Source organism: Delphinus delphis, chromosome 20 (genome assembly GCF_949987515.2).
Source record: "Delphinus delphis chromosome 20, mDelDel1.2, whole genome shotgun sequence".
In the NCBI taxonomy this organism is placed as follows: Eukaryota; Metazoa; Chordata; class Mammalia; order Artiodactyla; family Delphinidae; genus Delphinus; species Delphinus delphis.
In genome coordinates this window covers 13,949,020-13,976,520 of record NC_082702.1, presented here as the reverse complement: position 1 = coordinate 13,976,520, position 27,501 = coordinate 13,949,020, and the positions used below count along the sequence as shown (strand labels likewise).

General features: G+C 53.0%; 1 protein-coding gene across 1 annotated transcript in view; it reads left to right on the top strand.

Annotated features, from left to right (window-relative positions):
- The window catches only part of SIPA1L3 (signal induced proliferation associated 1 like 3), a 236,744-nt gene that overhangs the window by 188,490 nt on the left and 20,753 nt on the right, over positions 1–27,501 (top strand). The window contains exons 14-17 of the mRNA XM_069540227.1: positions 1,094–1,221; positions 6,487–6,605; positions 9,185–9,612; positions 22,041–22,262. Coding sequence (XP_069396328.1) covers positions 1,094–1,221; positions 6,487–6,605; positions 9,185–9,612; positions 22,041–22,262 — 897 coding nt within the window. The remainder of the gene's footprint in view (positions 1–1,093; positions 1,222–6,486; positions 6,606–9,184; positions 9,613–22,040; positions 22,263–27,501) is intronic.

The window sequence follows — 27,501 nt, the reverse complement described above, 5'->3', positions numbered from 1 at the left end:
AGAAGTATTTCATGGGAGTCTTAATCACTCACATCCTCTCACATCTCATGTGTCTGTCCCTAACCAACCCCAGGCAGGGGGAAGGTTTCCGCCATGACTGGCTCTGATCTGAGGTGGAGTGGACGTTGGGAGGCGCCCACAGGATTCACTCCGGGTTCATAGAGAATGTCTGTGGGACCTGAGGCCACAGAGAACCTTTTGCCAATCCCTCCGTTAAATCTCAGCCCTTGCCTGCGGGCGTGCAGGGCCAGCCTCCAAGAGAATCTCTGTCTAGGAGACAACTTTGTTATTTCATTCCTCCACGACCCTGTGAAGCAGAAAGTGTCATTTTTCAGACAGGAAAACGGCAGCTCAAACTGATGAGCGCTTGCCCAACCAAGGTCACGCAGCTAGTAAGGAATGGAGCTGGGGTTGAGCCCAGACCTGCCTTGTTCTGAAGCCTGAGCCCACAGCTTCTCCTCTGCAGCTCTTTCCTCCACCGGAGAGACATACACAGTTCCGGCCTGTCAGCCTCAGGCTAAGCTCTGGACACACAGGACGACATTCAGTCCTGCAAGGAAGGACCTACTGCAGTTGCCTCTTGACAACTAGGGAAACTGAGGCTCGGGGCAAGGGAGTGACTGTAGCTGGCTGGGCAAGAGGCCGAGGGGAGGTTTGATCACCAGGCCGCCAGGTTCCAGGCCTCCTACACCTATAAACGCAGCCTTATCCTGCCCTCCTCCCCCAGAGATAAAGGGAGCCCAAGGCAGGCCTGGAGGCGGGGGCTGCTCATGACAGCTCACCCCGTTTCGCAGCCAAGAAACGGGACCCCAGAGGAGCCTCTGGGTAGGGCTGTTGCCCAGGTGCCTTCTGCCCCCTCCTTCCTTGAGGACCCCACCTGGCCCACACGCCCTGCCACCACCGGCTCCCTGGCATGCTTCCCGTGCAGAACTCACTCCTGACCCTCAGTTAATAGCACGTTTCCAGGCTTCCTCACCTAGCCTCCCCTCTGCACGGGGCTTCCCGTGTATTTAAAACCCCACATCGAGGAAGTCTCACTGGTTTTGACACACCAGCCCTTCACCCTGTGTTTGGTCCTCTTACTCCCCTGCAGGTACACAGCCGCCCCACACCCACTGCTGTCTTTTGATCCCCACTTCAGCCACGACGGGACGTCCAGCGGCGAGTCCTCCTCAGGCGGCCTGACCAGCCAGGAGAGCACCATGGAGCGCCAGAAGCCAGGTAAGGTCTCCGCAGGCCAGCTGTGCCCCTGGCCTCACCCTGCACAACCTCTTAGTCACAGCGTGACAGGTGACACCCCTCCTCCTGTCAGTGATGGATAAAACACAAAAGAACGCTGTAAGTGCCACACGTAAGATTAGAGGGGTCGCCCGGGAGAGCGGCAGGGACCAGTGAGCCAGATCCATCTCCACCCGGGCAGGGCATCAGCGGACGGGGTCTGCCGACACTGTCGGCCAGGAGCCAGGGCACAGGTGTGTGTGCGGCTTGGAGGTGGGGACCACCGGGGAAGTCGTTGAAAAGGGCTGGAAGTGGTGCTCTCAGGGGAGCCGAGCCGGCAACGTTCTGAGGCTGCTCGTTACATAAAGCTTCCCGTGTTGCTTCTCGACTGCTGTGCTGAGAAACGAGCCCAGATCTGGAGCATCTAGTGTGATAGCGTATCTCAAAGTGAACACGCCCATGTTCCACACCCAGGGCAAGAGACAGACCTGGCCAGCCTCCTGGAGGGCCCCAGCCCCTCCCAATCAGTATCCCCAAAGGCCACCCCTGTCTTGCTTCCCACGACCAGACTTAATCTTGCCTGGTTTTGAACTTCACGCATATGGAATGTAGACTCCCACTGGATGCACTGTGTGTGTGTGTGTGTGTGTGTGTGTGTGTGTGTGTGTGTGGCTTCTGTTGCTCAGTATTGTGTTGGTAAGGGTCGGCCACGTGGTTGTGTGTAGCCACGCCATTTCTGAGTAGCATATCCATTGTCTGAATGACCCACGATTTCTTGCTTGAGTCTAAGTTGAAGGACATTTGGATGGTTTCCAGTTAGGGGCTGCTTAGAATAGTGCTGCCAGGAATACCCTCATACCTGTCTTTTGATGAACACATACTCACATTTCTGCAGGGAGTATACCTAGGAGTGGAATTGCGTTTAACTTTATAAGAGACTGCCAAACCATTTACACCACTCCCACCAACGACAGAGAGAGAGCTCTATGTGCTCCGTCCTCACCAGCCTTTTCATTTCAGCCTTCCTAGTGGGCACGTAGTAGTATCATGTTGTGTTTTTAATTTGCATTTTTCTGATGCCTGATGAGACTGAGCATCTTCTCATCTGTCTGTTCTTCTATGTATAAGTATTAATCATGGGCATGTACTACTTAGAAGAATGTCTTAAACACGATTCCTCATAACAAAGTTGTAGCCCCTTTGAAGTGTGAGAACCAGCAGGTGATTGGTGGGTTCAAAAGAAAGACAATCAGTGAAGCGTCAGAGAGCGCTGACCTCAGAGGGGCAGGAGATGGAGGTGTCCACGCAGCGGGTGTTCGAGAGTATCCAGGCAGCTCTCGGCGGGGAGGACCATGGCAGCCCATCACCGGCTCCCCCGGGCACTGTGGGGCAGGGGAGAGGTTGCCTGCCCCAGGATTAGGGGCCTGGAGAATTCCTCAGCACCCCCGCCCCATGGTTCTCTTAAACCAGGGACAACGGTTGGACTGCAGGCAAGCAGATCGCCCCAACCCCCAACTGTCCGCCACTGCTGCTGCCTCCGGGACCTGCAGACATGGGTTCGCTCCTCTCCTCAGCACGCTTGATCCTGCCCGCAGTCTGTGATCTTTGCTCCAGCACAGGCAGATTTGCATCCTTTTCCCCCCACCCCACCCAGTTGAGACGAAGAGAAACGCGTTGCTTGGCGATGTCATTACACCAAAGTGTAGAATAAGAAGGAAATGTTTCCAGCGTTCACCATGGGCCCCAAATAAGGAGTCACAGAAGCTCACCGTGGTCCCTCCTTTCTTTCCTCTTCTGTCCCCTAGAGCTCGTCTCCCCTCTCACTTCCTTGAGACCTTGTTATAAGTTGACTAACCCCTCCCTGCACACACACACATCAGGGCAGTCTGTGTCTAGGAGTTGTCATAAAGTTTAGAATGTATTCAAGACCAGGGTGGGGGAATCAGGTGCCACGATGGATGTGGGGATGTGCCCAGCCCTGGTCAGATGACCGTGATTGCAGTGACAGCAGTACGGTTTCCGGTGCTGTACACTCCCTCCTGTTTAATCATCTCAGGAACACGACAGATTGGGTGCCGTGACTGCCCTGTTTTAGAAACGAGGAAGATGAGGCACAGAAAGGTTGTCCCTTGTCAGAGGTCCCTGCTGGTGAGTAGTTTCATTGAGATTTGAACCAAGACCTATGGGTTCTAGAACCCTCCTTAACCCTCATCACCCACAGACAACACCACAGTCCCTCACCACAGAGTGAGTGTTTCTCAAGCCTCAGCGCACCCAGGTTAGGAAGGTGGCCCCAGAGCCACCAGCTGCCCCAGGCCCGTGCCTGGCCGTGTCTTCAGCACGTCTCTCACAGCCACGTCCATGTCTGTCACCCACCCAGGTGTGTCAAGAGTGAAGCAGGAGCGCCAGAAGGTCACTGGGGCCCAGTTCAGAGGGCCGGGGAAGGGCCCAGGATCAGGGCCTGCTAAGGGCAGGGCTAGGGACAAAGGGGACACTGGGGCGGCCAAGGAGGGGCAGGAACCTAGCCCTTCATCCCTCCATTCATTCAACACGTCACCAATGATATGTGCCAGGCTGGGTGCCAGGGATACAGTGTGAGCCAGACAGGCGTGTCCCCTGCCTTCTTTTTTTTTTTTTTTTTTTTTTTCCTCCCCCTGCCTTCTTGGTGCTGACAGTTGGTGGGAGAGACAGGCAATAGCAGGAGCACCGAGTAATAAATACTCACTAATAATGCTGAGTATTAAGTGGAAACAAACACAGCGCCTAGAGAGCTTGGTAGGGTCCGGGGGTGAGGGTGTCTCTGAGCAAATCACATTTTAGGCGAGGCTAGAAGAATGCAGAGGAGCCAACTGGGAGGAGAACATTCCAGGGAAAGGGAGCTGGTTGCAGACCCTGAGGTAGCAGGGGGTGTGGTGTTGGTTGAACAGGAAAGAGGCCGAGTGGCTGGATAAGTGAGAGATGAGGCCAGGGAGGTGACGGGGAGAGCATGGTGGGGACTCCGTCCTTCACTCAGAACCACGGGACTCAGTTCTTCTGAGCACAGGAGGGATGGGATCTGACTCGGGTGTTCACAGGGTCCCTCTAGCTACAGATTCTTGCAGGGTGGGGCCAGTGGAGAGGGAGAGATGGGCAGGTTCTGGATATGGTCCTTTGGAGGTAAAGTTAGAATTCCCTGATGCTCAAGGATGATAACCAGTTTCTGACCCGAGCAGCTGAAAGGATGGAGATGATGAGAGATGCAGGTTTGGGGCCAGATAAGGAGTTGGCTTTGGCCGTGTCCAGTGGGAAGTGCCCAGCAGACACCCAGTGGAGGCGTGTGAGGGAGCCACGTATACAAGTCTGAAGTTACGGGGAGAGGTCCAGCCAGAGACAGAAGTGTGGGAGCCACTGGTGTCATAGGTGGTAGAGAAGGCTGGGTGTGAATGCCATGGGCTTGGCTCTCTGCAGAAATGTGGTCTCCTGGCATGGTCTGCCCACTTCCCAGGGGACCAGAGCCTCCTGGGCGTGTCGGATGCTTCCAGGGAGGAAAAGCGTCTGTAGAGGTAAAGTAGGTGGACAAAGCAGCCAGCCCGCCCACTCTCATGACCATGGTTCCCAAATGAAAGCCACGTGGGCAGTGACACCCTCGGCAATGTCCAGCCAAGCTGCTCTCTGCCGTGTCCCTGAGTGCCGTGCCTGGCCCTCCAGGCCCACCTTCCCCAGCAGGAACATGGGCCCAGAGCCCTCTGGGGCTGCACTGGGGGCAGCAGTGTGTATGGTTGTGAGCTCAGCCTCCGACAGGCCTGGTGAGAAGTTCTGAGTCGGCTGTGTGACCTTGGCGGTGACCTCCTCTCTCCCAGCCTCAGGTCCCTCTGCTGTGGCGGACACCCTAAGTGTCTCTCCTTGCAGGGTGCTTTCGGGGTCCAGTGGGATCACACCTGCCCAGCCCTCGGCACAGGACCCAGCCCATCACGAAGGGAATGACGACTTCTGCTTCTCGAGCACTCACTCTGCACTGTCACTGGAGTTGTCATTATTGGGGAAAAGCACAGAGAGGGTACAGGGGTTGAGAGCACAGGTCTGAAGCTCTTTCTTACTTTGTGACCTTGGACCAGTTACTTAACCTCTCTGAGTCTTAATGTTCTCTTTCATCTATTACACTGGTCCTAATATCCACCTCACAGCATCACTGAGAGGATGTAGCCAGGTAATGCGTGCAAAGCACTTATAGTAATACCTGATACAGACGTGTGCTTAATAATAATTATCGTTATTATAATTATTCAGCACTGATCAAAATTGTGGGCTCTGGTGTTAGACCGCCTGGGTTTGGGTCCTCTGTTAGTGCATTTGCAAGTTTGATAGATACCAACTAGCCCTCCACCGGGGTTGTGTGTTTTTTTAAGATCCGATGCTCCATTCAGGCACACTGGCTAGCCTTGGGAATTTAGACTAATTTACACCCACACCAGCCATCACGATTTTAAACCTGTTTCACCTTTGAACCAGCCATTCCACTTAGAGAATTCTGTCCCAAACATAATTCCACACTTGCTCAAAGTTGGGTATAGAGGGAAGGCCACAAGAACATTAAGAAAAATCGAAAATAACCGGAATGTCCAATCAGCAGGAAACTGGTTAAATCATTGATGTCCATTCACATGATGGAATACTGTGCAGCTATTAAAAATAAGGTAACTTCATGTTCAGTTAACTTATGTGAAGATGTATTATGAAGATACAGAGCAAAAAGCAAGTGTAAGTATTATTTATTTGTAAAGTAAGAAATCAAGTTGTGAGACATTGCTTATTATGATTCCACTTTAATTTAACCAAAAAAAGCTACGCACATTTAAGCAACAAAGGAATGCGACCTCGGTTACATAAAGAATCTTATTCACCAAAAGACGGTCAGTCTCATAGAAAAATGGGTAAAGGATATGAGCAAGTAATTTACAAAATAGGAAATGCAAATGGCCAGTAAGGATGAAAAGGTGCTCAAGCTCCTTTGTGGGTGGAGGGCTGTTGGAGGGCTTCGCGAACTTAACGCATGTCAAGCACTAGAATGGTGCCTGGCACACGGTAAGTGCTCAGTAAACATTCTGTTACCGAGTGTTGTTAGGCCCCAAGACATGAGTTGATGGGGGTCGTGGCCGTGTGTGAGCTGAGCAGACAAGCTGGCAGAGGGGTGGGACCATCCAACCACATTAAGGACCAGATTCTTTGGGTGAACTTGGGCCAGAGCCTGAGTCATCTCTGACCACTGGTGTGTCTCCTGTCTTAATGCAGAGCCTTTGTGGCATGTGCCCGCCCAGGCCCGGCTCTCGGCCATGACTGGAAGCAGCGGGAGCAAGCACACCTCCAGGCAGGACACAGCAGGCAAAGATTCCCCCAACAGGCATTCCAAGGTGAGTCTGGGCCCCGCCTGCCAACCCCGGGGGCCACCTTACCCGCCCTGACTGCCTAGGGCTGGGCGGCTTCACCTGGGTGTGGGCCTCTGAGCAGCACACATGAGCACATGCTCCACCTCTGCCCGCTTCTGCTCCAGCAGAGGGGCGAGATGCCTGGTCTGGAGTTAGACCCAGCCAGGCGCACATCCTGGCTCCAGCCCCTGCCATCCACGTCATCTTGAGCAAAGACCTTCAGCCCCTGAAGCCACAGTTTCCTCATTACCTCAGCTGTGGTAGGTGTCTTCACCAGCTCGGGCTGCTGTAAGAAAAATGCCACAGGCTGGGTGGCTGATGAGCAACAGAAATTTATGTCTTACAGTTCTGGAGGCTGGGAAGTCCAAGGTCAAGGCGCAGGGAGATTCAGCGTCTGGTGAGAACCTGCCTCCTGGTTCACAGACGGCCTTCCCTCCACCTCATGTGTGAAGGGAGCTCTCTGTGCTCCCTTTTATAAGGATATAAATACATATATGGATTTTATAACCCCATTCATGAGGAATATATAAACATATATAGGATAAATATGTGAAAATATATAGCGGTTTTATAATCCCATTCATGAGGGCTCTACCCTCATAACCACCTAATCACTTCCCAAAGGCCCTCCCTCCTAATACCATCCCACTGGAGATGAGGATTCAGCCTATGAATATTGGGGGAACACAGACTATTCAATCTATAGCAATAGGTTAACTGCTATAACAGACAGCCCCCAGATCTCAGTGACCTCACACAATAGAAGTTTATTCCCCTTTCAAATAACAATTCAGTGTGGGTACTCGGTGAGCAGCTTTCCACATGGTGATTCAGGAACCCAGGCTCCCTCCCTCTTGTAGCTGTCCCTCAGGGCCTCAGAGCCCTCCCCTGGGTCCCTGCCTCTTTGCAGCAGATGAGGGTAGGAGGGAAAGGGAAGGTTTTTGTGGCTCAGACCTGGAAATGGCATAAGTCACTTTTTTTTTCTGGCTGCGTTGGGTCTTCGTTGCTGCGTGCAGGCTTCTCATTCCTTGAGGTGGATTCTCTTGTTGCAGAGCTCAGGCTCTAGGCGCACGGGCTCAGTAGTTGTGGCGCACGGGCTTAGTTGCTCCGCGGCATGTGGGATCTTCCCGGACCAGGGCTCGAACCCATGTCCGCTGCATTGGCAGGCGGATTCTTAACCACTCTGCCACCAGGGAAGCCCCGACATAAATCACTTTTACCTATATTGCACTGGCCAGGACTCTTATCACGTGGCCACAGGTCACTGCAGGAGGAACTGGGAAATGTAGTCCTGTGTACACGCCCAGGAGAAGGAGATAGTTTTGGTGAGCAGTTGGAAGTCTCTTCACATCTATTCATTCAGTGGGTGTTTGATGGGCCCATACAGTGTGCCAGGCATTGGGACCACAGTGTTGAAGAGGGCAGATGCACCCGTGCTCACAAAGTTGGCATCCCAGCGGGGGCAACAAGCAGTAACAAAGAAACAGATTTCATTATATAATGGTAAGAACCAATTCTTGCTGTGAAAGAAAAACAAAGTACAGTCAAGGGAAAAGAGTGTCAAGCACAGCTACTTTAGGATGAGGTGGTCAGAGAAGGCCTTTGAGGAGGTAACCTTTAAGCAAAATCTTGGATGAAGTAAGGAGCAACCCATGAAAATATCTGAGGGAAGAGCATTGTAGACAGAGGGAACAGCAAGTGCAAAGGCCCTGAGGGGGCAGTGTGCCTGGCATACTCAAAGAACAGCGAGAAGGCCAGTGTGGCTCGAGGAGAGTGATCAAGAGGGAGGCGGGAGATAAAGTTAGAGACCAGAACCTGGAACCAGATCACACAGGGCCTCAGAGGCCATGGTGAGGACTCTTGCTTTTCCCCTGAGTGAGCAGGGAGAGGACATGAACTGACGCAAGTGTTCACAGCCTGTCTCTGGCTGCGTGTAGGGAACAGATGGGGGGCCGGGGGTGAGGGGAGACAGGGACAGGGAGTTGGGAGACCAGGGAGGAGGCTCCTGCCATGGTCCAGCAGGAGGCAGTGGTGGACAGGACCGGGGAGGGGGGCGGGGGGGAGCCACAGAGGGAGGAGAAGTGGCAGGTTTGCATCTGTTCCGAAGATTCAGGCGACAGGATTTGCTGTTGGACTAGATACGGGTGTGAGAGCAAAAGCAGCGTCGAGTGACTCCACGGCTCTTGGGTGGAGCAGCTGAAAGGACGGAGGTGCCGTTGTGAGACAGGCAAGAGGCGAATTCAGGAGGGAAGGCCAGGAGCTCAGTTTCAGATGTGTTCAGCTTAAGCTGTGGGCAGCACGCTGCGTATGTGCTGTCATTTATCCCTCTGATCAACCTCATGGGGCAGGGTTATTATCAACCCATTTTACAGATGTGGAAACTGAGGCACAGGGAAGTTCAGTCAGTTGCCCAAGATAGCAAGGCCAGTAAGTGGGGGAGCCAGAGTTCGAAGCTGTCCGGCTCCAGGGTTCACACTTAGGGGTAGGGAGGACCCAGAGAAGGAAGTTTGCCCCCCGCCCCCCCACCCCGAGTCTAGGAATGACACACTTCTCCTGCCTTCCAGGGAGAGCCTCAGTACTCCAGTCATTCCAGCAGCAATACCCTCTCCAGCAACGCATCCAGCAGCCACAGCGATGATCGCTGGTTCGACCCCCTGGACCCACTGGAGCCAGAGCAAGACCCTCTCTCCAAGGGCGGCTCCAGTGACAGTGGCATTGACACCACCCTCTACACCTCTAGCCCCAGCTGCTTGTCCCTGGCCAAGACGTCTCGGCCGGCCAAGCCACACAAGCCGCCGGGAAGTATGGGCCTCTGTGGAGGCGGGCGCGAGGCTGCCGGGCGGTCCCACCATACAGACCGGCGTCGGGAGGTCTCGCCCGCCCCTGGGGTCACTGGCCAGAACAAGGGCTACCGACCGAAGCTGTACTCCTCAGGCTCCAGCACCCCTACAGGCCTGGCTGGGGGCAGCCGCGACCCACCGAGGCAGTCCAGGTAAGACACTGAATCTAGTCCAAGTCCTTCAGGGGGACCCTGACCACCACCTGCATCCCTCACAGTCCTGACAGTGGTGTTCCCCTCCCCAGAAACATGCTCACAGATGGGAATGCTCGCACCTTAGTTTGCTTACAGAGTTGGGAGACTTGTGGACCACCCCCTGCTGCCATCCATTGGCCTTTAAGGATGCCAGTAGAGGGAGGTAGATCCCTGGCTGGCTGTCTCATCTGTCTCTGGTTCAGTCTGACCCTCAGTCTCTTTCCTTTTCTCTCTCCTGAGACTAGTAGTTTTTACACTTTCTGGGAGCCACAGACTGTTTCTGTTAGGAGTGCATTTGTCTGGAGGTAATAGGAGACCTGACCCACAGTGGCTTAAACAAATAGAGGTTTAATAGTCCCCTTTTGGGAAGTCCAGAGAGGGCAGAGCTGGGCTGGTGCAGCAGCAGCTCAGGGAGGGCCTCAAGGCCTAGCAGCCTGTGTCTTCCTGCTCCATCACCCTCCTCATGCTGGCTGTGACTTCCTGGTCTCCAGATGGCTGTGGTGCCCCTGGGGGACATGGGGACAGAGAACAGAGGAAAGACGGCAGCGTCTGTGTAGCTCCATGTCTGTGGAGAAAGCAAAAGCTTTCCCAGAACCCCCTTCAGCAGGCAGTGTCACATGGCCATCTCAGCTACAAGGAAGTCTGGGAGATCACGGGTTAGCCTTCCAGCCTTCATAGTAAAGGGCAGTGTGGTCTCCAGACAGTCCACTGGAGGGCTGTTCAACACAGATTCCCCTGACCTACTGGGTGGGGCCTGAGAGTATGCGTTTTTACAGAGTTCCGTGTAGATGCTGATGTTGCTGGTCCCGGGACCACGCTTCGAGAACCACTGGTAGAGAGGCAGACAGGGTAATAAGTGAGAACGAACAGGCATTGACTAACCAACAACCTGGAGTCTGGACCACACACACTGCGAATGTGATGAAAGCCACGAACTGCCTCCTGGAAAAGTTCTGCCGTCACAGGACTCAGCCCGGTCCAGGGGCCCCCTCAGAGGTCTGCGGCCCCAGGCAGGGATTACTGTGCTGCAGTCCCCAGTGTGCACCCCTGAGGCCACCACCTCCTTTCTCCTCCCTGACCACACCTGAGCAGGGGCCAGCCCGTGTCCAGGACCTCCATTAGGGGCCTTCATCTCCCTTGGCTTCCTGACACCTTGGCCCGTCCCCAGACCTGCGCCTCTCTCCACACAGGACACGTGCACCCAGGCAGTGGCCTCAGACCTCCTTGACCACAACCCACAGTGGACTTGGGTCTTTGACTATACAGAAATATCTATATAGTTTAAAAAGGTGAAGCAAAAATCTCCCTAGCAGTTCCTAGCCTGGCCGTGCAAAGCCCTTTAATCCAGTCTGCTCTGTTGAGAAGGTTTGAGCGCTGCTCCCTACCTCCTTAAAGGATCTCATGACCGAGCGGCGGTTCTCTTGTTACCAAATTCAGGTTCTGCTGCTTGACACTCGAAAGCCAATATTGGAGAGACAGGTGTTGATCGGAAAGGAAAATATGCAGAAGCGTGAGGGAGTTTAGCTGTTGTAGAAGTTAAAGTATTTAACTAGATTCTAAGACCAAGGGGCTGCTTACCCTCTGACAGACTTGGAAACCACGGTATTTGAGAGTGTCCGTCTGTCAGTGCTTTCCCTCACTGTGGCCCTGGTCCCCCTGGAGTCAGGAGCCAGGAGAAGGGTGAGGGTGGAGAGAAAGGGTGCCCCAGGGAGTTAGGTCTCTGTCTGAACCAGCCTCCCTAGACAGATAGATGTTAATCATTTGAACTCACGGACTCTTTTGAACAGCTCATTCATTTATTTATCCATTCATTTCATTCACAAATATTTCTCAGGGATTTGTTGTGTCCCAGGGACTACGCTGAGAGCTAAGGAGAAGTAACGAGCAAATTCAGACGAGGCCCCCAGCCCTCACCTCACCCACCATCTGTTGAGGGAGACAGAGTAGAATCAGGTCATCACTGAGACAGATGTCAAAGTGCGCCCACCGAGAGGGCCTCAGTGCTCTGCGGGTCCCAGGTCCCGGCTGTGGTAGGCCCCGTGTTGGGCACAGGCCCATGTCAGTAAGGCTCCGTAGCTGTAAGGTTTTGGAGTCTGTGATATAAAGGCAGCGGTGCTGGGGAGTAGACTATGTCTGAGGCAGCGGGGTGGGTATAAAATTACTCTGCGTCTGAGAGAAGGATTTGCTGAACCCAGAAATGAAGGGAATAAAATGGGAGAGGAACCTGCTACAAAAGAGGGCCCTGCGGTTGGGAGCTTTAATTTGCATACAGACAATTGATGCTAATTGCAAATCATTCTTATCTACTCATTAAAGCTGCTTCCTGAAGTTTTCTCCTAGGCAACCAGGCTTTAGTGTGAAGCAGCGTTTCCCAAAATGGGGTGCTTGAGGTGATTTGGGTGGTGTGGGGAGGAAAATGTTTTATTTTAAATGGATATTAGGAAAAGTGTTATCAACCCATCCCCTGATTTTACAGATATTGCCTCGGACAAATTAAGGAAAATTAAATGAGTTGATTTAAAGAAACAAATGTGTTCATGGTAGATGAGAGCGTGGACTCCAGAGTCAGCCCACTGGGGTTTGAGCGCCACCCCACACCGCCTTGTCTTGGCTGTGTGGCCTTGGGCAAATTACTGAACCTCTCTGGGCCTCAGTTTCCTCATCTGTGAAATGGGGGCCCTGTCACTGTCCCTAACTAAGGCCATGTCGATGTCCCTAGCTAAGGCCCTGACACTGTCCCTAACAGCCTGAGCTGTCCCTAACTAAAACTCTGACGCTGTCCGTAAGAAAGGCCCTGACTCTGTCATTAAGGCCTTGATGCTGTCCCTAACTAAGGACCTGAGCTGTTTCTAACTAATGGCCTGAGCTGTCCCTAACTAAAGCTTGACGCTGTCCCTAACTAAGGGCCTGATGCTTTTCCCAACCAAGGCCCTGAATCTATCCCTAAGATGCTGAATCTGTCCCTAACTAAGGCCATGACGCTGTCCCTAACTAAAAGCCTGACTCTGTCTTACCTAAGAACCTGAGCATCAGCACTTTATTTAGGGACAGCGCCAGGGCCTTAGTGAGGGCTCAAAGTCAATGGGGGAGACATATCCCTCCCCAGACAGTGACAGCCCATAGTGGTCAGGGCCAGGGTGAGGGAAGCGTTCAGGGTGTGGGAGCCCAAAGGAGGGGCCTGACCCAGTATGGGAGGTGCTTTCCTAAAGGAAAGAGGGTAAGCTACTGGAAACTAGGAGGGCAGAGTGTTCTAGGCAGAGAAGATGTGCAAGTCCCACCTCACCCTGCCAGTCCTCCCAGAATCTTCCCATCTCAGTAGGTACAAGTTCCCAGCAGGTCACTGAGCACCTGTGCTCAGTAGGTACAAGTTCCCAGCAGGTCACTGAGCACCTGTGCTCAGTAGGTACAAGTTCCCAGCAGGTCACTGAGCACCTGTGCCCACACGTGCCTCTGCCTGCCGCTAGCCACACTGCCCCTTGCTCAGGGCAGCCCAGCAGCCCTGTGCATCTGCTGTCATCCGTCCATTCCCTGGGGCCGAGCCGGAATGACAACCTGCTGCCCAGCCTTGGCTCCCCAAAGAGAGGCACAAGCGCTCCATAGCTGCCCTTGTGTCTACTTCCAGGCCCTTTGTAGCCCAGCACTTTGCGTTCGTTCATACAGAAGGCACCTACTGAATGCTCAGCCCTCTGCCGCAGAGGACCCCGGCCGTCCTGGCACTGACAGGGTGCCAGGGGAGACAGCAAGCAAATAATTACAAAAGCAATGAATCAATTATGCTAGGGGAAAGCCTTCAAGGGAGACCTCCTGGGATCTGAGAGTGGATGTGGTGCAGGGGCTGGAGGGGGTGTCTAATCTAGGCGGGGGGTTGGGGGGCAGGGATAATTCCCCTGAGGAGGTGTCATTTCTGCCACAGATGAGAGGGATAAGGAGGAGGGAGCAGGTGAAGTGGTTTCAGGGGGACCGATGATATACTCTTGATGCAGTTATGTGGGTGTTTGCTTTGTAAGTGTTTGTTAAATTGTACATACATGTTTTGTACACTTTGTTCTATGTGGGCTATTTTACAATGTTTTCTTTAAAAGAGAAAAAGGAAAGATGATGTGTGGAGAAGGCATCCCTATGAGAGGGAGTAGCATGTGCAAAGGCCCTGGGGTGGGGAGGAGGGTGGGTGCCATCAGGTCACTGAACACAGGCCCCTTGGGTCAAGTATAGAAATTGAGGGGGGCAGCTGATGGGAGGTTGGCAGGGACCAGATCACGCAAGGCGCTGTCAGCCACATTACAGAGTTTGGATTTGATCCTAAGAGCTGTGGGCAGCAAGGAAAGGCTTCAGCAGAAAGGATAATGCAGGGAGATAGATGTTTTGAAAGATGGTGCTGGAGGCGCAATTGCAGAAGTCTCAGGGATGGGTCTGAGGCCGAGATGTGAGTGAGAAGGAAGGGGACCTTGACTAGAGGACAGAGCAACTGTGGATGTGTCAACAGGTGGCAGCACCAGGACCTAAGGAGGGAGGGAGGCAAGAGTCCAGGACAGTGTCTGCTGCAGTGTCGGGAGGCTGCTGCAGATGGGGAATGTTGAGATTCTTGAGAGAGAAGAGGAGAGCAGGGCTGGGCAGGCCTGAGAGGAATGTTATTCTCACATTCCCTGACACCAAAGCACCCACTGTGTGCCGGGTACCGTTCCAAACACGGCGATACAGAAGGGGGCAAAGTCGAGCCCTCTTTTGTGGAGCTGATGTTCTCCTGGAGAGAGAGTGAGGCAGACAGACAACTGAGCAACTGTGTAATATTAATATGCCAGGTGGAGATAAGGTCTGGGGAGAAAACCAAACCGGGCAGAGGTCCCAGAAGGCCTCTAGGAGGAGGTGATATTTTGCAGGAAGCATGGAAGTGATCCAGGCAGGGAAAATAGCAAATGCTGAGGCCCTGAAGGTAAACTCGTTTGCAGTGCTCTGGAAATGCTCTGGTGGCCAGACAGGCCAAAGGAAGGCAAGAGGTCTGATTTGCAAGGTGGGCAGGGGCCCAGCTCTGGCAGGCTTACCAACCACGGGCGGATGCTGGGATTTGATTCTGAGGGACGTGGGAGCCATGGGAGCACATAATCTGGCTTATGTTTTAAGTAGATCACCCTGGGCTACTCGGGGGAAAGTGGACTGTTTCAGGGGTGGGCGGGGATTGAGTTCACCCGCATAGTGCGAGGACTGCCAGGAAAGGGATGGGCCCTGCCATGCCCAAATCCCCTACCCACTCCCTCCCTGCGCTGCAGCCCTCTCCGTGGAAGCCACCGCAGCCTGTAGCAGCTTGTGCCCGTGGATGATTCCACTGACTTCACAGACTCTCCCCCGAGACGTTCGTCATGGGAGCCCGGCTTCCAGGCACAGTGCCAGGCGCCAGTGCCTGCTGTGGGCATCGCGATGGGCTGAGTGATCCCAGGCGGGCAGCCACCTGCCCCCCACCCACCCACCCCCGCCCTCTCTCGAGGCAGCGTACACTCCAAAGCTTCCTGGGCTTCCTGAGCAGTTTGTCAAGAGCTGTTTAAAGGCACTGAGAGGCTCTCTGCCCCATGTGGAGCCGACATCGCCGGGTGTTCCCAGGCAGGCAGGAAGCACGTGGCCTTGCTTCCGTGGGTGGGGCTGCGGTCTCCGGGATACCCTTCTGGGCGCATAGCCCTGAAAGGTGATGTGAGGGCCTTGGCATCCACTGGGGCCAACCCCACCTCTGTTGGCTAGGAAGCCGGGGTCACGCAACAGACCTACTCGGAGAGTCGCAGTCAGCTTGGGAAGAGGAACGCAGGCCATCTCCAGGAACTCAAGGGAAGGAGGGAACCTTGCAGAGATCTTGGGGCTGGGGCAGGGAGGAGTGCAAAGGCCTTGAGGTGGGAAGGTTTCTGGTGTGTTTGGGGAACAGCTTCCATGTGGCCAGAGCAGCGTGAGCAAGAGGCAGAGTGGGAGGATCTGAGGGCAGAGAGGGGTCGGCACAGATGGTGTGGGGCCTTGTGGACCAGGGGAGAGCTCTGACTCACCCTGAGCAGAGGAGGGCGGTGGTTGCACTCAGGCATTCACAGCCTCCCTCTGGCTGTGTTTGGGGCGAGGGCAGGAGGAGGCCGCTGTGACGATACAGGTGCGCGGTGGTTGGTGGAGGTGGCCAGTGGTGGTTGGATTCCGCATCGATTTTGTGCCAGTGAGTTTTTCTCCCATGTCATCTCTGCTTCCACCTCCTGAAGACCTACTGTTTTTGCTCACAGGCTGCAGGGCAGAATGTTGCTGCATATGGCTCCTACACTGAGCCTGATAATTCCAGCCATGTGCAGGGACTGATTCAACTCTCACGCCCCTGCCAGACACCTGGGAGAGAGGGCGAGATCAGTCCAGCAGTTAAGGCCCCACAGGGGCCCACCTGGGGTTACCTGGGTGAGCAGTGTGATTTCCCAGCCTCTGGCCTCTGGCTGCCTGTGTCCAGGTCACAGCTCCACCACTCACCAACGGTGTGATCTCCACCAGGCTCCTTAGTTCCTCTGAGGTTCAGTTTCCTCCTCTGTAAAATGGGGGTGAAGATGCGCTCTGTGGTCCAAGACTGCGAAGATGAACCTACACCATGTGTTTAAAGTAGTTAGCACAGGGCCTGAGACATAGCTGGTCCACATATATCAGCTGCTGTTTGGTTTTATTTTCATGTATTGTGTATTTATCATGACTACCGTTGTCATTGAAAGTATAGGTTGGTGGTTAAACACAGTGTCTCTTGAGCCACACTGCCTGGCTTTGTATCCTGGCTGTATCCCTGGCCAGCTGTGTTATTGGGGGCAAGTTATTTAATCTCTCTGGGCCTCGGTTTCCCCACATGGAACTTGCGGGAGGTGGTAGCTTCTGCCTCGTGGGGTTGCTGGGGCAACTAGATGAAGTGATGCCTGTGAGATGCTTAGAACAAGGCCTGGCCGTGTTCACAGGCTCAGCGCGGTCACCACCATCACTGCCACCTGCTCCGTCACTGCTCTTCCTCCTAAAGGCAAGGGCACAGCTCCCTTTGTGCCTGTTGCCCACCCTGGGCCCACCCATCAGCGTCCCTGGGGGTGAAGAGACCAAAGCATCACGCATGCCCAGGCAGCTGTGCGATTTCTCCATCCAGCCTACAGTTTTTTAGCTTTTTTTTGTAAGCCACAGAACCTTTTACTCCAACAAAATCTTAACTGCTCCTCTGAGATACAACACAGCTAAACGCACAGCCTCTCTGGGTGAGGGTGGGGTCGGAGCAGGATGCCCCCCGCCCCCGCCAGTCCTGGCTGAGCCCAGAGCCCAGGCTTTTAGCCCCTGGACGCACCACGTCCCTGTATATCTGCAGCTCGGGGAGCACGCCCCGGTGCCCGGGCCTGTGCTGAGCACCGTGCACATAATGATCTTGTGAGGCAGGTGCTGTCATTGCCTCAATTCTCAGAGGAGGAAACCGAGGCTCACTGAGGGGAAGGGGCTCGAGCAAAGAGCACAGTGTGTCAGGGGAGCAGCATGGCCCATGTTCTCATCCACCACGAGGTGCTGCTTCGTGTTTCAAGCTGAGGCCCGGGGAGGGCACCTGGCCTCACCGGTGCTTCAGAAGGAAAGTGATTGGCAGGTGGGGTAAGAGCTCCACCCTGTACTCGTGGTCCAGGGGACGTGTGAGAAGGGGCGCCCACCTCAGAGGGCCGGGTCAAGAGGCACAGCATATTCAGAATAGTTTTTTGTTGCCCTACTGTGTGGGGGACACCAGCCATTCCTGAGGTTGGTAGAGGTTGAAAACAGGGGAAGTCACGGGAATGCCTTTGCCTCCAAGCAACAAGAAATCCCAGCTCAATGGGAGGAAGTCTGTTATCTCTCAGAACGTGAAGGCACAAGGTAGGAAGGGCCCCACGACTGGGTAATTCATTGACTTGAGGACTCCTATAGACTGGCTCCCCTCACAGCCTCAAAGTGGCTGTCATTCAACCAGAGAGTCACAGTGTCCAGTGGAAGAACAGGGGATATTTGCTGCAAGTGGCCTGTGTTAGTTTTCTAGTGAAGAAATATTCCCCAGAAGTCCCCTAGCACACAGTCCACACTCACACACCTGATGTCTCACTGGCCAGAAGTAGATCGCAGACCTACCCCAGACCCATTGCAGACAAGTGGCGGCAGCCATTCAGGATTTGTGCCCTGGGCTGGGTGCCAGCCAGGTCACCTTCCTTAAGGATGAGTACAGTCAGCCTTCATTTACAGGGTAATGGGATTAGCATGACACCCAGTGCCTGCCACAGGCCTGAGGAGAGGGCGAACCCCTCCCAAAAGAGGCAATGGCTGGAGCCAGCTGGCAGACACAGAGGCAAAGCGTGTTCATCTTATTCCCTTCCTTTTTTTTTCAATCATCTCTTGTTTTTCTCAGCTCGTAAAAGCTGAACATGCCTGATGACAAGGTAGAGAAATACGTACCGTAGAAAGTAAAAGTTAGGGTTAAAATCAATTAGGATATATTCGTAGAGTGGGCCCTCTGCAGCTGTTGAAGGGAGAGGGGCTTGTGTGGACTGACACGGAGAAGTCTCCAGAGCGCCGTGTTAAGGTTAAAGCCAGGTGCAGAACAAGCTCAGGATAGGCTGCCATTTATGTTACGAAGGAAGGTTGTGCTTGTGCGTACTAGGCTCTCTGTGGAAAAAGAAGAAAGGGGGAGGGGCAAGGTTGCCTCGAAGGAGACTGAGGTGTCAGAGGACACTTCCTTCCTATCCTGCACCTTTTATATGGTTTCATTTCCCCCATCATTACTATCTCCAGAGGTAATCAGTTAGTGTACACTCCCCCAGAGATTTTTCTCCAAACCTGTACCAGCCCAGATCTTTCACATATTTTTGGCCATTACCCACAACAGGAAAAGCATTTTATACTACAATCCAGCGTGGACATCCAGAATAAGGTTTCACAAAACCACTTATCCTTACCTCACAAGAGGTGCACTGAAGTTTTTCATTCTAGTCTATTTCTTTTTTATTTTCCTCTTAGTAACAGTCAAGATCCACTAAGTTGATTTCATGACCCACAGTGGAGGAAAAAAGTGTACATTTCCTTTTCATAAAAAGATCCCCCCAAAAAAGCCCAGTAATCATATAGTATACATACTTTTTTTTTTAATAAATTTATTTATTTATTTTTGGCTGTGTTGGGTCTTTGTTGCTGCCTGCAGGCTTTCTCTAGTTGCGGCGAGCTGGGGGGTGCTGCTCTTTGTTGCCATGCGCGGGCTTCTCTTGTTGCGGACAGGCTCTAGGCACGCAGGCTTCAGTAGTTGTGGCGCTCGGGCTCAGCAGTGTGGCGCACAGGCTTAGTTGCTCCATGACGTGTAGGGTCTTCCTGGACCAGGGCTCGAACCCGTGTCCCCTACATTGGCAGGCGGATTCTTAACCACTGTGCCACCTGGGAAGCCCCCTATATATACATTTTAAGAGAAGAAAAAGCATGCTTTACACAATGGCTTTTTTCCACTTACTGTAGCTCAGACATCTGTCCTCACCCATAAACAGAAATTGACCTCATTCTTCGCACTGGCTGCATAGGTTTTGATCATATGTATGTGCTTGGAACAATCTATTAATCCCCAGTTAAAAGACATTCAGTCCATGTCCATGTTTTCTTGATTACACACAGCACTGCAGTGACAATCCTTGGGCTTTTCTGTGGTGTGGATGTCTGGGAGGTCAGATCTGTTAGACTAAGTAAGGCTGTATCTCCTTCAGTTCTCAGCTCAGACACCGTTGCCTCGTTGGGGAAGCCCCTGACCACCCCAGACAAAGTCCAATCCCGATGTTACATGCTCCATGGCTCCCTGGACATCCCCCCACCAATGTGCAACCTTGGGCCTGTTAGTAGATGTTGCTGAATTATAGAAAGTATATATAAGTCAGTCAGAGCTTGCTTTTTTAAATCCAGTCTGACAATCTGCCTTAGAATTGGGGTGTTTCAGCATTCACGTTTAATGAAGTTACTGATAATGATTGGATTTATATTTGCCGTTTTCCTCTTTGTTTTCTATATGTTTACTATTCTTCTTGCTCCTCTTTTCTTCCTTTACTGCTGCCTTTTGTGTTAAATAAATGCATTTTAAGGCACCATTTGGATTCCTCTTGATTTTTTGGACTATTTTTTTTTAGTTGTTATAGTACGTGCCTTTTCAGTGTAATTCAGATTAATACTAACTTAATTCCAATAAAGTATGGAGAATTTTTTCCAATATAGCCCCATTCCATTTCCCCTCCTTTGTGCTATTTTTGTCATCTATATTATTACATCCATACGTGTTATTAACCCAACAGTATAGTGTTGTTATTATTGCCTTATACAGTCTTATGTTTAAGGAAGTTAAAGAAGAAATAAGGAAACATAAGTCTATAGAGTTTTTTATTCTAATCCACAGATTTACCATCTTGGATCCTTCCTTTCTCCGAATGGATTCAGGTCACCATCTGCAGTCATTTCCTTTCGGCCCAAGGACTTATTTTATTATCTATTAGGCAGATGTGCTAGCAATGAATTCTCTGAGTCTCTGTTTATCCGGGGACATCTTTACTTTGCCTTCATTTGTGAAGGATACTTTGGCTGGACATAAAAGTCTTGGTTGACAGTTTTTTCTCTCAGCACTTTGAAAAGATCATTCCATTCCATTGTTTCAAGTGACAAGTCGGCACTTAATTGTATTGTGCTCCTCTGTATGTGATGAATCCTTTTCTCTTGGTGCTTTCAGGGGTTTTGTCTTAATGTTTGACCTGTTTTTCTGGATGATGTCTTAATATTGATCCTGGTGGGGATGTGTTGGAGTTTCTTAGATGTGTAGATGAATGTTTCTTTGTCCAGTTTGAGGAGTTTTCAGCCATTATTTTTTCAAACCTTTCTTCTGCCCCTTTCTCTCTTCTCCTTCTGAAACTCTCAGTGAGCATGTTTCGATATGTTTGATGCAGCCCCAGAGGTTCCACTGTGGCAGAACCTGCCTGTTCACTGAGCTGGGCAGAGCCCCCAGGCCACAGTGTCAGATTCCCTCTGTTCTTACCTGAAGTTCCGTTTTTCAGGCATAAACGATACTTGGATTCTTGCATGCCCTTGGTCAGTTTCCAGAGTGCTGAAATGATTGTTTTTGTCGATTTTGTGCTTTGGGGGAAAGAATTTGCCAATCTCCTCATTCTGCCATAGTCAGAATCCCACCCCTTCAATATTGCTAAATTGACCTTCAATAAGGATTTATTGACTTGCGCTCCAAGGACGTTAATTTTCCCATTAAAGACCTCTTACTTGAAGTAGAATTGGAATTTTATTTAAAAGTTTTACAAGCTGATTCGCCTCAGTGGGATCAACAGTTGGGTCCCCACGAGTCAGGTCCTAGTTAACAGCGTGAGGTTCATTGTAGCATTAACTTCACAGGAATCCAGCATTTGGGATATCGAGCTGTGGTTTTAGATTAGATCAGCTGGAGTGGTGTCCGTCGTGTAGTAGTGCGCAAAAAATATTTGAATGAAGAGGCGTGGCAAGGTATAAGTTAAAAAAAAAAAGAAACACATAAGTTACAGAGCAAGTTATTAGCACAATCCCAGTTATATATAAAAACAATTCTCCCACCCCTCAAAAAAAAGCTCCTGTTTTCTGATTATATGCACTTTGTTTATTTGTTTTTGGCTGCGACATGCAGCTCGTGGGATCTTAGTTCCCCGACCAGGGGTCTAACCCAGGAACCCCAGCAGTGAAAGTGCTGCGTCCCAACCATTGGACCACCAGGGAATTCCCAACACGTGTGTTTTTGTTTTTGCGGTACGCGGGCCTCTCACTGTTGTGGCCTCTCCCGTTACGAAGCACAGGCTCCGGACGCGCAGGCTCAGTGGCCATGGCTCACGGGCCCAGCCGCTCCGCCGCATGTGGGATCTTCCCGGACCGGGGCACGAACCCGCGTCCCCTGCATCGGCAGGCGGACTCTCAACCACTGCGCCACCAGGGAAGCCCCACGTGTGTTTTTAATCATAAGAAAGGGTTAAGAAGGAAATAGAGCAAGCCGTAAACCATGGTCACATCCAGAGACAGGCAGGTGGGACCCCCACCTTCAGCTGTGTAGGTTGTGCCTAGGAGACAGGGAATCTCTGGGGCGGGGTGGGAGCATCCACCCACGGGGGTGACTTTTTAGATTCACATAGAGGCACCAGCTGTGCTAGAAGGGCATCCCTGGGGTGGGATCGGGACTATGAAGGCAGCTTTACGTTTTCTCCACGTAGACATCTATGTATTGGAATTTTCCACAGCAGTAAAGTACTTGTATCTCTCCTGGGTGAATGAAGTTTTGTTTCCCAAGAGGAAATTTAAACAGATCGGTTTTTCAAAAAGTGGGATGGAATTGGCTTATTTCTCTCATTTTCACATTGCAGCGACATGAGCTCGAGGGCCGGCTACCCCACTCAGGTTCACAAGACGGCCAGCGCAGAGACCCCGCGGCCCTCACAGCTGGCCCAGCCCAGCGCCTTCCAGCTCTCCGCCTCTGTCCCCAAGTCCTTCTTCTCCAAGCAGCCCGTGCGCAACAAGCATCCAACGGGGTGGAAGAGAACAGACGAGCCCCCACCGCGGCCGCTCCCCTTCACTGACCCAAAGAAGTAAGTGCCTGGACGCCCGGTGAGACACTGCCGGAGCTGAGCTCGGGCGTCTCGGGGTGGGGAGGAGGGTGACACCTCGCTCCCTCATTCATCAGGACGCCGTGCCGGTCTACACACTGGGAATACAGCTGTGAACAGGCGGACAGGGATCCCTGTCAGCTCGGGGAGCTGACGATGCCTTTTGGGGAGGCGGACAGCAAATAGGGTAACTAAGAAAAGCATGCAGCAGGTCAGATGGTGGCTAGCACTGTGTGGCATGTAAATGAAGGCTGTTCCAGGCAGAGGGAACAGCAGCTGCACAGACCCTGAGGCAGGAGCATGCTTGGTCTGCTGGAGGAGGGCCAGTGTGGCTGGGATCATGTGAGCACGTGAGGTCAGAGAGGCGATGGACACAGACTGGGAGGGTCTTGTGGGCCCCACATAAGGGCCTGGGCGTCTGCTGTGAGTGAGGGGGAGCCGCGGGAGGATCTGGAACAGAGGAGGGACATGACCTAAGTTGGGTGTCCACAGGGTCCCTGTGGCTGCGTGCGGAGCACGGCCTGCGTGGGGCAGGGAGACCAGCGAGGTGCTGCTGCGATGGTCCAGGCAGGAGACGAGGGGCCTGGAGCAGGATGGAGGCCAGGGTGGGTCAAGGGGGCGGTTTCAGGAAAGATTCTCTGACGTGGGAGCAGGCAGGCTTTGCTGGCAGATTGGCTGTGGTGTGAGAGAAAATGAGGTTGAACATGATCCCAGGTCTCGCAGCCTGATGGATGGATGGACTCTCCTCAGGCTGAGATGGGGACTGAGTGGGGAGGAGGCTCAGGGGAGCTCAGAGCTCAGTCCTGGACAGGTTAAGTTTGCAACTAGAAGACGTGGAGGAGGCAGTCGGGTAAGGAGTCTGGAGCTCGGGGGAGAGGTCAGGCTGGAGAGAGAAATCTGGGCGTCGTCAGCATAAAGGCACGAGGCTGGAGAGGAAGGGAGGTGTAGGACTCAGCCTGAGACCCCTCAGTGTTCATACGAGGAGGAGCCCGGGGTGACGACTGTGAGCCGTCAGCGGGACGAGCCCGGGAACTGAGCGTCGGTTGAGCCTCACAGAGGTGACTGCAGGGTGCGGGAGAGAAGGCCGGGCAGCACAGGAGGCAGCTGGTTTGCGGCATTTTGCTGTGAAGCGAGAGAGAGAGCAGAGGAGTCATCAGTGAAGACAGGGTTTTTGTGTTTCCAAGTTAGAACGTGATGATACCGAACATTTATCGAGTACTCACTGTGTGCCAGTCTCGGTTCCGAGCTCTCGTCCGTGAATTTATTCACCGAATCCTCCTCAACAACAGCTCCGGGAGGTGGACCTGTTTGTTATTCGTCCAGTTTTACTGATGAGGCACCTGAGGCCCAGAGGCTCAGAGCTGGGAAGGGACGGAGCTTGGATCAGAGCCTAGGAAGCTCGGGCCAAGGCTCCTCTTCAGTTGGGTTGGGGGGGGATCTGCCCTCCCCCATCCTGTTCTCGGTGATGTCCTCTTTCATGACCTGGTTGGGGCCATTCAGATGTGTGCTGGCACAGAGCTCCTAAGGAGAGAGGTGTCAGGAGACAGAAACGGGATCCCTGGAGATGTGGGCAGGGAAGCAAGCTGAGAATCCAGTTCACGCACCTCACTAACAGCTGGGGGCACCCGGAAAACTAGATTTGGATCCTTCGCTCCCCTGATTAAAACCTCCAGTGGCTTGCCCCACTCCCAGGATTAATGATGAAGGCTCACATTTACAGAGCACATACATCGTACCAGGCACTAGGGCACCGTGTGCTTTGCCTAAAATGCCACCTGGACCCTGCATGACCCGCCCCGTCACCCCTCTGCCCTCATCCCCTCCCACTCTCGCCTGCACTCACTCCACTCCAGCCACCTGGCCTCTCCCCACTCCTCAGACTTGCCAAGTACAGGCTGACCTCAGGGCCATTGCACTGGCTCTCTCTGGTCCCTGGAATGCTCTTCCCCACATCTTGTGGCTGTCTCGGGGAGGGGAGGGGTTTGGTCCAATGCCACCTCCTCAGACGGGCCTTCCCAGCCTTCTGTAGCCCCTGCCGTCATTCTATCACTGGTCTCTGTTCCACTGCTCATTTCTCCCACTGGAAAACAGGTGACTCTGTCTTGACTTGTAGCCACCTGGCACTGTGTGGGTGCTCCGTCAGTGAATGGAAGGTATGAGACTCATATCTCACTTCATTCTCACTGTAACCCCAAAAATACAGTAAGGCTCCCACTTTTCAGGGTGGCCGGAGGGTCAGGCCCTGTTGACCCCACTGTGCTCCTCCATGAGGGCAGCTCCCCTGGCCTTCCCTGGTGTGTGTGCTGTTCCTCCTGCCCGGGTCCCCCCCAGCCCCACCTGGCTCACTCCTGCCCATCTGTAGTTTGCTAAGGCTGCCATAAAAAAGTACCGCAGGGCTTCCCTGGTGGCGCAGTGGTTGAGAGTCCACCTGCCAATGCAGGGGACACGGGTTCGTGCCCGGTCCAGGAGGATCCCACATGCCGCGGAGCGGCTGGGCCCGTGAGCCATGGCCGCTGAGCCTGCGCGTCCGGAGCCTGTGCTCCGCAACGGGAGAGGCCACAACAGTGAGAGGCCCGCGTACCGCAAAAAAAAAAAAAAAAAAGTACCGCAGACCAAGTGGCTCAACAGCAGAAATGTATTTTCCCAGAGTTCTGGAGGCTGGAAGTCGGAGTCAGGGTGTCAGCAGGGTTGGTTCCCTCTGCGGGCTGCGAGGAAGGCTCTGTTCCACGCCTCTCTCCCAGCTTCTGGTTGACTTGCTGGCAATCTGGGGGATTTCTAGGCGTGTAGGTGCATCACCCCAACCCCTGCCTTCGTGTTCACGTGACCTTCTCCCTGTGTGCCTGTCTCTGTGTTCACATCTCCTCTTTTTATAAGGACACCAGTCGTTAGATTAGGGTCGATCCTAATTGCCTCATTTCGCCTTGATGACCTCCGTAAAGACCCTATTGCCAAATCAGGTCACCTTCTGAGACACTAGGGGTTAGGACTTCAACATCTCTTTTGCTTGGGGGACCCGTAACACCACCCCTCAGGTCTCAACACAGACACGCCGTCCTCGAAGAAGCTCTCCCATCCCCCACACCAGGCTTATCCCTCCCACTGACCCCACGCTTCTTCCCTTCCTCAGCCTCTGTCGCAGGACACATCAGGCAGTCGTTTCCTAGAGACTTGCTCCCTCCCTGTCAGCCCACCGGACTGAGGGTTCTGGGAGAGCAGAGACACCCGAGCCCCATCCAGGGCCTAGCACATACACAGTAGGCACTCAGAAAACATACCTGGATACATGACAGCTGTAAAGAAACAGCAGCCCCCCCTTTCCCAACATAAAATCCAAAGAAGGCTTTTTACATATGTATGTGTGTTGTGTAAACATGTAAACTAAATATATAAAATACTGGGGGGACACAAAATAGGTTCATGGTTTCTTATGTTTATTAATTTAGTTACAGATACATTTTTAAAATCACATGCATAAAATAACATGTTAATTTAGAATTCATGCTTTTGTCCACACGCTCCCATTTCGGAAAGCTGTTTTATTCAAACTCTCCCTGAGCATTTTGGAGACAATATCTTTGTCGTTTAAAGACACTTCTGAGTCACCTAACCTAGTTTTCCAGAAAACATTGTCTTTACTTCCAGCTAAATTATTTGAGGCTAAAAGGTTTTTTTTTTTTTAATCTGTAATTCTGTTGCTGAAATTTTATCCCAAGGCAAAAGAACTCATTTGCATAACTTATTTACCTACATTTTCTGATACCTCCCCTGCCAAGTACTGTCATAAGCCCTGTACCTACTTTAACCCATTTAATCTTCACTACAGAACAATGAGGTGTAGGTACTTTGTATCCCATTTTCCAGATAAGAAAAATCGAGGTACAGAACGGTGAAGTCACTTGCCCAAATTCACTCAGTTAGTTAAGGTCAACAACTGCAAATATTATGGTTGTTGGTTTTATAATCTGTCGCTACAGGTCACCACATATTATGAGATTGTCCCCAAAGGAGTAATTACCAAACCTGCCTCCTTTCTCATTGATTCTGGTCAGGGACCTAATGTATCCCCAGTGGAATGGAAAATGGCTGCGGCCGACATGGGGGCGCTGCCTTTCAGCCAGGCTGCTGGCTAGGGCTGTACAACCTGGCCCCCTTGATCCTCACGGCGACTTCCGAGGAAGAGGCCGAGGCCCAGCCGGAAGTGTGTAGCCCAGGTCACCTAGCTGCAAGTGGCAGAACCAGGACTCACGCCCAGAAAGACAACTACCAGAGCATCTCGTCCTAGGAGAGACTCAGGGAAGACTCGCTTGCATCCAAGGCAGTGACGTGCATTTTCTGAGGACTGACTTCTTGGATTTGGGCACGTGGTCTGTTAAACGAAAGACAGAACGAGCTGGTGAAGGACAGAGGGGACCGAGAGCACCTGCCACGGAAGGTCCCTCACCTCGGCCCCTCTGCTGCAGGCCCTGGTCAACTCTGGGGGACGGGCCAGCAGGTCTCCCTCGGGAGATGGCTGGACAGCCCCGTTTTGACCGCTTTGTCCCAAGACACTGAAGTTACTGGACTGCCTTCTCCCAACCAGGAGAGGAGCAGAACAGCATGGGGGTCGGGGTGGGACTCGGCTGCTTACCCGCTCCTAAACCCCTCAGTTCCCCTCTCTTTAAAGTGGCCTGACGGTCCTCCCTACCTCCCAGTTGTGAGGATTTCCTGAGTTAATCCATGTGAGGACCCCAGCACTGAGGTTGAGCTGCACAGGGCTTAGCGGTGAGGGACGACTAGGCCAATGGGTTGCCAGGCTGGAGCCCGCAGAGCAGGAGGCAGAACCAGGGACCCTGCGTCCTCAGCCGTCCTGGGCACCTCCTCCCCGCCAGGCTGGTCTCAGCCCAACTGAAAGGCTGGCGTGCTGCTGCCCTGCTGGCCCCCATCCCTGCTGGCAGGCCCAGTGAGGAGGGGGCAGGCCCTAGGGAACAGCCTGTTTGTTGCCTTAAGGTGGAGTGGTGGTTGGGAGGCCAACCCCCAGGTCACACCTGAGGACCCAGGCCCTGAACGTCCTCATTCTTAAGAAGGGCAGCCCTAGGGCTTCCCTGATGACGCAGTGGTTAAGATTCCTCCTGCCAGTGCAGGGGACACGGGTTTGATCTCTGGTCCAGGAGGATCCCACATGCTGCGGAGCAGCTAAGCCCATGTGCCGCAACTACTGAGCCTGCGCTCTAGAGCCCATGAG